The sequence below is a fragment of the Sceloporus occidentalis genome, unplaced genomic scaffold (genome assembly GCF_023333645.1).
Source record: "Sceloporus occidentalis isolate IW3139 unplaced genomic scaffold, rSceOcc1.0.p SCAF_81, whole genome shotgun sequence".
In the NCBI taxonomy this organism is placed as follows: domain Eukaryota; kingdom Metazoa; phylum Chordata; class Lepidosauria; order Squamata; family Phrynosomatidae; genus Sceloporus; species Sceloporus occidentalis.
The window spans coordinates 528,856-542,208 of NW_028317061.1; the positions used below are offsets into that span (position 1 = coordinate 528,856).

The 13,353-nt window shown below is 36.9% G+C and overlaps 1 protein-coding gene across 1 annotated transcript in view; it reads right to left on the bottom strand.

Annotated features, from left to right (window-relative positions):
- LOC149285296 (ephrin type-A receptor 6-like) overlaps positions 1–13,353 on the bottom strand; it is a 314,092-nt gene that overhangs the window by 60,219 nt on the left and 240,520 nt on the right. The window contains exon 10 of the mRNA XM_089495515.1: positions 10,479–10,668. Coding sequence (XP_089351641.1) covers positions 10,479–10,668 — 190 coding nt within the window. The remainder of the gene's footprint in view (positions 1–10,478; positions 10,669–13,353) is intronic.

The following is a 13,353-nucleotide window of genomic DNA, read 5'->3' on the forward strand; positions in this document are numbered from 1 at the left end:
ATCCACACTCAGAAACAAACCCTGGTGACTCACACACACTGGAACACATTTTTACACACACTTCCACATTTGCACAGGCCTACACATTCACGAACATACTCCCTCCTACACACTTACTCATACACATTTATGCTCACACATACTCATTCATGCTCCTACACAAACACTTACATATACATGCTCATACACAAACATACACATCCATGTTCAGAACTTACATATACACACCCATGCTCACACCTACACATCCATGCTCATCAACATTTACACATACATACTCATACACACATACCCATCGATGCCCACACACAAAAACACATACACATCCATGCTGACATTTACCCATACAGATCTATGCTCACACACACATACACATCCCCATCCATCAATACATGGAGGCCAGAATAATGCAGATGGATTTCGTGGAGAAAAATGCAATCGCCTCTTTCCCTACTCAGATTTGTATCATATATTATAAGCTATATAAACTGATATCATAAACTTTTTTCAATTCCTCTGTCAGCAAAGGCACAAAGGGATTGCACATGATGAATCTTATAGAAACCAATAAAGTATAATTATATGTTACGTATAAGCAAGGAGAGAACAGCATTGGTGGACTATTTCTGGTTATTAGAGAATAGTATTATGGAGCACAGAAACTATAAATACCACAAATTACTTTGGAAATGCCAAGAATGGTAATAGTGGAGATGTTTCTGTGTTATTGTTTCTTTTTAAAAAATGTGTCATTGTATAATATAGCATACACAGACTACCTAAAATGTCACTGGCTACTCCCTTTCAATATACTCTATGGATTTGTGTTGAAAGCCCATGGAGGCACCCACAGTTGAATCAAGCTGGGGTGAAATGATCTAAGCCAGGCCATTTGGTTTACGTGTAGTGCCATTGGCTGTTGCACCTCAGTGCTGTATTTCCAATGAATTGCACTGCAATGTGGTATATCTAGCCATGTTGTGGGGTTAATGAATATCTAAACTAAGTTTATATCATACATCAAACCTGGAGTCACCAACAGGTTGCACACAAGCTGCCTGTAGTTCTGGCTACCGCTCCAATACCTGGCATACTCCACATCTGGAGGAGTTCTAGAACAACTAAACTTCAAATTGAATTTAAATATATATAAAATATATGCATGAAATGTTTAAAATATATCCAAAATTCTTAAAATGCTACTTTTATCTTAATAGTAGTTCGCAAAATAATTTATTAATCATAAAATGTAGGGTTCAACACCCTTGGTTTAATACATATGACAATTGATTTGAGTTTTCTTTCTGTCTGTCCCTCTGCTTGGGCAGACACTACAATGAGTGCATAAAACATTTCGATGGCTAGCGTACAGATAACTTTTTAGATTATGCTCCTACAATGGAGTATTCTGGCCTGGGCCAACTAGACCTAGACTGGCGGATCAAAGCAGGTAGCATCCCCTTTGCCACATAACAGGAAGCCAATCACCCTATTGGCCAATCAGGCTCCTTGTAGCACCACTGCACAATGGGCCAGTTAAAAGGGAGAACACTGATCTCCCCAACCATATTATCACAATGTGCCATGTCTGCACAGACTCCACAATTTACTTGTGCGACATATCCTTAAAAGGTGGAGTGCAAGGATATGACATCATATCTGGGCGCTCAGAGGAAGTACGAAGCGCGGAGAGGCTGGTGTCCTTGCTTAGTGCTAGGGCAAGGCCGCAGATTAATATGCTGCTGCACTCCAGGCATGTGCACAACCTCTTGAGAACGGCTGATTTCTTTGTAACTATAGAACTTACGTTTTTGGTTTATACCTGCTTTGGGAAGGACTGTAGACATAAAGCACAATGATACGTCATAGAAAATCTGCAGTAGGTTAATTGCATCAGGTTGTGTATTTGAAAACATAATAATAATGAATTAAAAAGCTGGACAAGCTGAAACTGAAGTTTTGTCATGTTACATTAATGTAAAATAATCTCATTAGGAGGATTTCAGTACCTTTTGCTTCAACTGGGTCTTGTCAAATTTTCCATATGCCACTTTCTTCTCCCACTGCAATGTGTTACACAGTTTTCCCTAACATTACAGTCGCCAATCTCTCACGACTACAAAACTGAAAACCTAATCATTTACAAGGGAATTAAATGCCAGGCTGCTTTTACGGTGTGCCTTGGTAGCCTATTCCTAAAAGCAATAGTTAAAGTTTGCCTCACTCCACCATTTACTTCCAGTGGCATCATAAGTAAGCTTTTAATGACCATGTATAAAATAGTGACCATTTACAAAGTGGTCAATGAAATTGATATTCTGGCTGGACCATACCATGCTTAGGATCACATCGAAAAAATCCAGAGGAGACGGTAGGCTAGAGGACTGAGTTATAAAGAAATAGCCCTATCAAAAAATCTTGGTGTGTTTGTTGCTTTAATGTATAGATAATTCAAGTTTGCCACATTGACATTGCAACTTGCTAATGTAAAACAAAGGCTTAAAACAAAGAAAACTTAAATTAATTACTGATGAAGTGGAATTGATAATAATGGTTTTGAAACCTAGAAAATACTTTCAGGAAGTTTAATATAATGCTTACAAAGTATTCTGATCTGATCATCGGTATGTCAGAAGCAAAACATAAACCAAGTTGATTGTAATAATTATTTAATTTACATCCTTTGAATCCAAGGAAAAGATGAGTAGACAAGAAAAAGAGGAATTGGAAATAACAGATTGTTCAGGATTATTAGACATTCTCTTTCATCTTGATACACACACACAACGTCTGGATCGTCCAAATGTCTTTACAGACAACAGACTTTGATTATCAAGAACAATAACGAATTTTGAGCTTTTTTGGGGGGAAAAAAACCCAAAATGTGGAATCTGTCACTGCCTTACATACATAATTAACATATCCTAATTAGTTTAGGTAGGTCGAAGCAGTGTTTTACCCTAATTAAATAAACAATGCTTTGAGAAAGGAATCAACATAAAGTTCAAATCACAGATCTCTGCTATTTTAATTTGATGTTGAAATAATTAATATGTTTAAATGTTCCAAAAGATAACAGGGGCTCTTTTGTCAAAAGCCAAAGGATTTGAAGTTTCAGAAAAAAATAAATATGAGATGCATTAGAGCTATTGAAAAAGGCTATTTTAAATAATTTAAATATGGAAAACCACCCTGGGTTATGTTTAAGAATTTAATTAGAGCTAAAATATTTGGAGACATGCTTTTTCCTGCTCCCAAGAAACAATTGTGATATTCAGCAGGGGGTATTGCATTTAGCAAGTTCAAGGCTCCTTTCAAAATGCTCTGTGAAGTTTAAGAAACATTTATTAGTCTTAACACAGAGAAGCAAAAGGCTAAAAGTGCAAGTATTTTTTTTTTAAAGATGAAAAGAGAGCTATTCACATAAATTCAAGAGAGCTAAAATGGGAATATACACTATTCAATAATATATAATGAATGAAAACTAATATTTAGCTCTGTAAAATATTTTATTGCATTATTTAAACAATTGTTTATAAATATGTACAGATTCACATTTTTGTTTTTGATTTTAGGTAATGGATTACCCTAAGCAAAGATGTTGCCAGCACTATGCTCCAAAATATAATTATAGAAACATAATATCTTGTAGCAGAATTAATGAATTTTAATGAAATTTTAACAAATTTTAAAAATGGTGAAGCGTAGCATGCTAGCCTGATGGACAAGCTATTTTGCCACGCATATTTGGGAATATATTTGCGCCGCCGACAACTCTTACTCCTGGGGGAATGGCTTTCTAAGGGGCAGGGCTGTATAATGAGGCAGGGCTAGCCAATGAATAGACGGGCTAGTAAAAAATTCGGTCTAGCAAGCTATGGATATAAGTGGGCTTGCCCCAGGCATCAAGTGGGCTGAGAGTTGGCATGATTGAATGCCAGTTCTCTGCCTTAAGAAAGTGACCCAGAGACCCAAGGACACAGGACTTCAATCAAAGGATCATTTATTATTTTAATGGAATATCACCCAATGTATTGCTACCACTATTATAGTTAGTAACAATGCTTGATTCTGTGCACCTCACTTATTACAAGAAATTCTAACATTTACATTGTAAATTTTACATTTTTTAAGAAATATAGAATTTTTCAGAATGTGTTTCTAGTTTCCCTATTTATATTAAAGAAAATGTACTGTAAAACAAGCTTTAACCCTTCTGCAAACTGTTTAATGTGTCAATGTAGCAATGCTTTTCGACAAAGAAATATGAGAATAAAAATAAAGTCTAGTGATTAACAATGGATTTATGTGGGCATACTTACTTTATTGTTGCAGGCTTTCTGGAGCTCTTAATTTAGATTAACATCAAAGATCAGAGGGGTATATATATATATATATATATAACAGGATGCAAGAAAACCATTACCTTTTATAATGATAACTGCAATAATGTTGACTAAATCCATATATTTTTTTTCTTCATTTTTTTCTATCCATTGTTTTCTTGCAATCTGATATTAAAGATATTATGCAACAGATGAATCCATCCATACTTATTGAACAAATTCTGACACATACATTTATCATATTTGTATGCATAGAGGTTTGGATGAGATAGCCAGTGGAATTTAATTTGTTCTACAACCAGCTCTCAGAAATTATTTTTAGTTATGCATATAATTGATAGCTTTATGATCTGGTGCCATGTCTCATTTTTCATACTAGACTGAGAATGCATATATATAGTATATGTATGTAAATTACATAGCACAGATATGTGATTTATGAGAGATAACCAGATTGTATCCACTGTTTAGGAAAATACACCTCTATAAGGTCACTCAAGCCATTAATGGGTTTTACACATGGCTTTAGATGTTCACGTGTGCTATTGAAGCAACTATGACAAAAAAAAACATTAGTTAATAATTCATTTTTAAATACAATGGAGTTGTACAATGGCTGCATGTTCCTAAAGTATGTTTGGTCTAGTCTAGGTTATTGAGCCCAGTTACGTGTTATTTGTGACCGGCAGAGCCGACAAATGATGTTAAATCTAATGTGTATAGATGTTCCTTATGATTAGGGTCCCCAGTGGGTTTTCACCTTCTTGTGGTTGACTCTTTGGGTTTTCAGTTGTGGCCAGGTCCTTGCTGTCTACCACATTCCAAACACCTAGAACTGAGGATGAGCTCAACAACTATAGGGGCATGTAGTGTGAGATTGTAAAGCTGAAGATAAGCCAGGGTGAAAATATAGTAAGGAAAACCAACTCACCGACCAGAGGAATACGTTTGTGAGAAAGCCACAAATGAGCAATCAAAGTAAAAAGGACACAGCACACCACAGATTTCAGCAAAGCTGGCTGTGTAAAGGATTTCCATGTAACCAGGCCCAATAAGGGAGCAAGCAACAAGTCACAGATTTTAGCTACTAATTTGTCATGAGTGATTGTGGACAGGAGACCCCAGGGTGCCACTACTTACAGGGTTGGCACTGTAGCCCTTTTTGCCAAAATACCAAACACTGAATAACTGTTGTAGATACAAATGTTCCAATGTTTGGGTCCCAGCATAACTCAGACCCTGGGGACTGTGTGTCAACTCCTTGGATACCACAGGAATCACTGAAATGAAAGAGATTTGGCTCATAAAAAGAGTTGCTTGGCTAATGATAAATTGTGTGGTCTCCACTCTAGGTGTCACACTCTAGCCTGCCGTATCAATCATATAACCCAGCAACTAATCTACTAGGGCCAGCAAAGAGCGCCACTGGCAATCAAGGACTAAAAGCAAAGCATTCGGCAGCAAAGGTCAATACTATTTAATAATATTAAACAGCTCACACCTAACCGACTTAAAACCGTGCATCTCTGATTAAGCTTTAAAGACAGCTGAAGAAATCTCATTCAACAATGCAGCAGTTAGAGCAGTAAAGGAATTATAATAAGCGCTCAGCTCATATATCAGCCCAGGCTAGGGGAAAAGGTTGCTGTATCGCAAGTAATTAAGAGATGATTTTGGTCAAGAGAGCTGTTAAATGCATTGTAAAATAGTTTTAGGGCCTCATTAGGTGCTAGACAAGTGAACGCCTGCAGTGGAGGCAGTTATAAAAGTGCTTGTGTAAAGATAGAAGCTCAGTCAAAGGGCCACATTTCCAATAGCAATGGTTTATATAACACCCATAACAGTAAATGAAATGAAAACATAATCAGGTAGAGATTAAATGCAGAACTAAATTATGGATGCATGCCTATAAAACAAATTGAAGGATTTGCTTTGTTTAAGGTTTTAAAAAAGCCTTTTTTGTTTGATAAGATAGAAATCACATGCCTAGTAAAATGGGTATATTTAACCCGAACCAGATCCAAAGCCAGAGGTCAGCACCAATATTATATCCTGAATTATTGGGACACAATGTGAAAGTGATGTTATGAGCGTTATAAGCAGAATTGCTTAAAACTATATATTAGACAGCATTTAAATGTATTTTCTTGAAGAAGCAGGCTAAGACCTACAAAATAAAAACATTTTATTAGTAGTAGAGGAACAATAAAGGATTCCAAGGTAAAGCTATGACCTTGACTTGTGTTCAGAATTTTTGTTCAGAATTGTGAGAAAAATGCTATCTATATTGGTATATGAGTGCTTTCTACTGTTAATTGAATATTGCTTTATAATTTAGTATACTACATACCTGTCACTATTTATTTTAATAATATTGCAAAGCCCTTGTGATGGTTTTGATACCATAAGTGTAATCAGTATATTAATAATACAACAGGGGGCCAAGTTTATCTTTTTAGTATTTTGGAACTCTTTCCGTGAGGTTTTTTTTCTTTTGTATTCTGCACCAATGCAAAATGTGTATTATTACGCATAGGCAGGCTTGTGGTGTAGTTTTATACTTTCCTTAGCGAGATGGGAAACACCACTGTCAGGACTAGATACGTGGAAATATTCAATTTCTGCAAAAATCTACCCATAGAAACTAATTTAAATCCATGTTTAGGACCATAAAAACAGTATCATTTGACAGTGGATAAGAACTATTTGTGCCATTGTGTTTTTCTACTGTAAGTCATTTTTGGCCCTTGGTCTTGTCCTATTTTCCAAATGCCTAGCCTATGCATGTTTAAATAAACTCACTGAATTAACCTCTGCCACTTCTGCTTTACCCTCTCAATAAAACATCCTTACATTACCTTTACTCCTTTTGTTTTAGAATATAGCCCAACAGTTCTCTTATTTTGATATATATATACATATAGTTAAATGATTTTACCAAACAGCAACTTATTTGGGCTACTTCAATATTGGTTTATCATGTTCTTAAACCAAAACTATATATCTGTATATATCTATATGTATTTATGTATTCAGCATATGAGACTATTAACAAATGCAAAGTTATGTAATTTGAGTATGTTAGACTTACATGAAGAAAATATTTGCCTCTGTATAACTCAATGATAAATATCAAATATTGAATATGTAGTGAAAGTTTAGGTATCTGTTTTTAGCAAAGAAGAATATTTAGGGATTCCAATGTTAATAAAGGATATGAATAATTAATTTTAGCTTGTTAATCCAGCAAGAAATCACCAGTGAAACATTTTCTTTTTTAGACTTGAAAATTGCTTCAATGTTGGGATTGTGCTTTTTTCTAGCTCCAAAAAAAGTTGAACTTGATGGACTTATTGCCTTAGTTTTTAACCTTAAACAATTACTAAAATGTACACATGATGTCACCCTTCCTTAGGCATCTCAGGAAAGGGATTTCTCCCTGTGTAAAGTCATAGCATAACTGAGATGATTTTCTATATACATTGTTTTTAAAAGTAGTATTCCACAATTTGGACATGGAGAAAAAAAAAAGTGAGGAGAACCCTACTCAAGCATGTGCAGTGGCGACTCTAGAAACAATATATAGGGGGGGCACACAAGATACCACAGTCAAGGTGGGGGGGCATTAATAATTTCCACCATTAAATCATACCACTGAAAACACACACACATATATATATATATATATATATATATATATATATTGCCAAAAGTAATGTGCTATGGAATGATACTTTTGTTATTGGACAATACAATACTTGATCATTAAACATGGGAAGCCTGAAGCCACAATTTAGTACGACTAATCCTTGAAATCCTTTAAACAAAACCATACCTTAACTTTTGCGCTAAATGATTTCAGGGCCTAATATTAGATCCTGCTGCTGATATATATATATATATATTAGCCCCTGCTGCCCATATATATTAATATTAGCCCCAGTTGCCGATGTATATTAATATTAGTCCCTGCTGACGATATATATATATATAAATATATATATATATATAAATATTAGACTCTGCTGCCGATAGCAGGTATAGATCAACACGTTAACACACAAACCCAGCTTTGCATGTATAGATCAATTTAAATTCACTTGTGATCTCAGCACTGAAGGTATATATCAAATAAACAGAATCAGACATACAAACCCTGTATTTGCAGGTACACATAAATAATGTATGGAAACATAGCATAGCACATATGGATCTACAGAATAACACAAAAACCCAGGTTTGCAGGTACAGATCAATTGGAATTCACATAAAAACACAGCATTAAAGGTATATTTAAAACCCCCTAAATTACAGGCATAGATCACAGGTTGCACACCCCAAAGCAAGCCCTGGCGTCCACACTGTCCACATAGAACCTGGCCAGCACCCAGATAACACACATACGATTTGCCATCTTTGTCCCATATACACCCGGCCTGTGCCATCTCGGTCCCCAAGGCTCAAACATCCTGCTAGTGCCATCTTTGCCCTTCCACAATTATACATCTATGATACACACAAACACATTAACTCATGCTCTCCCTCATTCAGACAATTCATCCACATATTAACTCATGCTCTCCCTCATTCAGACAATTCATCCACATATTAACTCATGCTCTCCCTCATTCAGACAATTCATCCACATATTAACTCATGCTCTCCCTCATTCAGACAATTCATCCATTTTAAGAAACTACACCCCTTGGAGCTTCAAATGAGGGGCTACATGTATTTCTAGGACAAAAGTTGAGTGCACAAATAATCATGGAATATGTCGCTTTGGCTAGAAAATGTTTTTTCTATCCATAGCGACATGTTCATTTGTGTCTAGCACACTCCAGGTTTGTACTAGAAACACATACAGCCCCTCATTTGATGCGCCAAGGGGTGTAGTTCTTGCAAATGTGTACTTTTTGTGCCATAATTTAACTTCCTACATGAGCAGTAATGCCACGTCAAGGCTTCAACCCTAATTACTGATCATTCACATGCCTTTCATATCTCCATTCACTCGCAGAAGCACACACCATAGTTTCCATACATTCACTCACAGAAGCACACACCATTCTTTCCCCTTACAATCCCAAAGAAATGATGGTAAAGGGAGAAAAAAAAAATCACTTTTACAGCAAAAATAAGTTTTGCAGTAAAAATGCAAGGCGCTCCAGGGATGAGATGGTTACTCACGTACCGCACGGGCTAAATGGCTGATTTTAATAATATTTGCAGTTCATCAGGATTTCAAAAATTGCCTCCCTCTACGTTGGCTAAATTTAACCCCATGATCAAAGGGATCATGGGATTAAAAATTAGTATCGGCAATTGTTAAAAAGGGAATGTGACTTTTTATAGCTATATGATCGCTGTGGTAACATTGGCTACCACAGTGATCATTTAGCTAGAATACTTAAACTTTTTTATTTTTTTTAAAGTATAACTACTTTGTTTAAATCATTTTTTTTACATTTTTTTTTAACGTAATTTTTTAAAATTCTTTTACAAGCTATATATATACAGGCATCTAAGCAGCATGCCCCCATACCGCTTTAACTGACAATTGTCAGTTATTAATAAAGTTGCGCGGTGACGTCATCGCGTCATTGCGCGTGCCGTCACCGGCCGGATCGGGTGGCCCCGGTGATGCCCTTCAGTGTGAGGGGCAGATCGCCGGGGTAGGTGGTGATGGAGGTCCACAGACCTCCATCAAGGTAAGATAGTGCTAGCGACGGCATGGTGCCGTCGTTAGCACCCGACTTGGACTGCTAGCGACGGCACCATGCCATTGTTAGCAGTCAAGGGGACTGTCCTGGGTGGCTCCAAATTCGGCGGGGGGGCAATAGGGGGGGCAAGGAATATCCTAGGGGGGGCAATTGCCCCCCCTTGCCCCCCTGTAGCGACGCCACTGAGCATGTGTATTCATCCACCTTATGTTAAAACAACCACATTATTTTATATTATTGGGGCCACTTTTAACCATCTAAACTTATACCAAGCATGAACAAGTGATTTTCTATTGGGTTAATACATTACTCAACCATCTTTCAAAATTAAATATATCATCAAATGAAATCACAGATGAAAGACATGCTCATAGATATGCACAACATACAATTTATTATTTATTTAAACTTACTTTTTGTAACAACACCTTCAAGTCGTATAATGTTCGGATGATCAAATTGTCCCATGATACTTGCTTCTCTAAGGAAATCCTTCCTCTGTCTGTCCATATAGCCTCCTTTTAATGTCTTAATGGCTACTGGGATTTCCTTCTTTGCCGGCGTCTTCAGTCTTCCACTGCATACCTCTCCAAATTCTCCTATAAGACAATATTGTGTAAAATATAATTGTAAAACATTCTTATTGTGATTTTGGTTATAGTAAAGCACATTGACCCTTTGATTTAATGAAAACTCTGTAGTAAACACAGAAATACATTTTATTGAGGATGGATGTTCTGGCATATCTTGGGTTTTGGGTAGCAGATTCAAAGGGGGAGAGGGACCAAACTGTCCTATTGAGGACCTTTTACTGAATGGGTTAGTTGGGGATATCTCCCACGTAACCAGTCCATTCACACTACAGAGCTTTGTGTTTAGCTGGCACAGCCTCTGCAGAACTCTTCTCCTGCTCCACACCTGCTCCATGATGTCCCAATACCCAGAACAGAAGACAAGCATTATTGAGGTAGGACATAGAAGGAGCTGGGGGAGCAGCCATGGGCCATGCCTAGGGCACCCCCTTAAATACTGAGCACGTACTAAAACTTTTGGGCACGGGTGTATCTTTTATTTCATTCATGTTGCTCAGAAGGAACAGTGTTGAATATTTAGCATAAGTGCCTTCCTTACAGCTAACGTTACACAGGTTGCCACGGAGGCATCCAACTTTTGGCTTTGGTGATTTTCTGGTTTCAAAGATATTTTTTCTCATAGAACCAGTAAGTTCCTTTGTCATAATAGTAATAATGTTATTTTTCTATAACCGATTTGTAGAAAAAGTGACTCCTGGCAATGACTCAAAGCACACATCCAAAAGCACACATCCAAAAGAATGGTTGGAAAGGAAAAAACTGACTATTTTAGACTGACTATCAATTCGACTAAAAACCTGTGGACAGAGAAATGTTTATTACAGTAGGCAAGATAGCAGTCTGGCTGTGTTAAGGGGCAGTGCTAGCCATTTATATAGGCGGGCTAGCCCCAGCTAGACTTTGAAGGGCAGGGAGTGAGTGAAACATGGGAGAGGACTGGACAGGAGCAGGCTGTTCCAGGGGGCAAATGGTCCATTGAATGGGAAATAATAGTTAAAATTGTAGCTTTTAACACTAATAAATTCTGGTATTTAAAGGACGGCTTGAAAGGATAACTTGAAATAACAGCTAGAAATAGCAGAGGATAACTTTTGATGCAATGCTTTTTACCCTAAATACTGTCCCAACATGAATGCTAAATGCCAAATTCAAAGCTAGATTATAATACAATTAGTGGAGGTAATTAAAAATGAAACTGTTAAATGAGTGAAACAAGCTGTTAAAACAAACAAGTGAAATATTTAATTGAACAAAATATTGTGTAAGTCAAATGTTGAAACTGAACTCAATATGATCATTATAACCTGCAGAGAAGAAAACTAAGGCTAAGTTTAGCTCTATGAACATTACAGCCTACAGAGAAGAAAACCAAGGCTAAGTTTAGATCTATGGTCATTATCGCCTACAGAGAAGAAAACTAAGGCTAAGTTTAGATCTATGCTATGCTGGGATACCAGCAGGCCTCCTCGCCCAAGAGTGCGATCTGCTCCCCAGAATACGTCACTGTGTATATACACACATACACACATACATACTATATGGACAAACGTATTGGGAAACCAGCAGGGACTTTTATGAATTCTCATTCTAAATACATAGACATTAATATGTAGTTGGCCCTCCCTTTGTAGCTATAACAGCTTCCACTCTTCTGGGTTTTCCACAAGATTTTGGAGTGTTTCTGTGGGAATTTTTGCCAATTCATCCAGTAGAGCATTTATGAGATCAGGCACTGATGTTGGACGAGAAGGCCTGGCTCGCAATCCCTGTTCCAGTTCATCCCAAGGGGTTTGATGGGGTTGAGCTCAAGGCTCTGTGAAGGCCAGTCACCTTCTTCTACAGCACAAAGTGTGTGTATACATTATATGCACACATACACACACAGTATCTATCTAGCTATATAGGGGCTATATAAATCAAAAAAGCTGGTGACGTATTTTAATATGTCTAATGTGCATTCATACTCTGTGTGATTCAGTTTAAAGTCAGTAAATAATATAATCATTTTTTTCTCATAAACTCCGATTGAGCAGGTGACAGACAACATGCTTAGGGGAAACAATAGAATCCTACAGCACGGGAAATGCGAAACCTTAATGCGATTGGGAAATGTTTATCGGGTGCATTCATGTGCTTACCTGCCATTACCATATTATATGTTTCTTTATGCAAGCAAAATATATTCAAATTGAATCATATTCCTAAGCTTCATAAATACCTTTCGGATGAAATGATACATCGAGAAAGCAAATATTCCAACTGTGAAAGATTTAACACTTTACATGCTATGTAGGCTTACAAGGGAAAACTGCATTCACTGATTAAATTCAAATCAGTGGATGTTTTATATATATATATATATATATACATACACACACACACGCAAATAACGCTGGTACAAAGCGTTCTGCTGAATGGACATTCCATTGGTTGCTATGGTGATAGGACCACTTTACAGCTAAACTGATGCCACATTCACATGGTGCTTTTCCTCCTCACATCATGTTGTTATTGTTTTAAAAATACAGAGGCAGTAAAGCTTGTTGAACTAAGGCAGGCTCTGTGTCCATATGTGATCTGTTCCAGTCCTGTTATTGTCTCTCTATGGCTTGAATGCAGCTGGACATAAATGCCATTTTTAGAAAATGGTCAGAAACTACCATTTCCCATTTTGAGAAAACTATTAAGTTT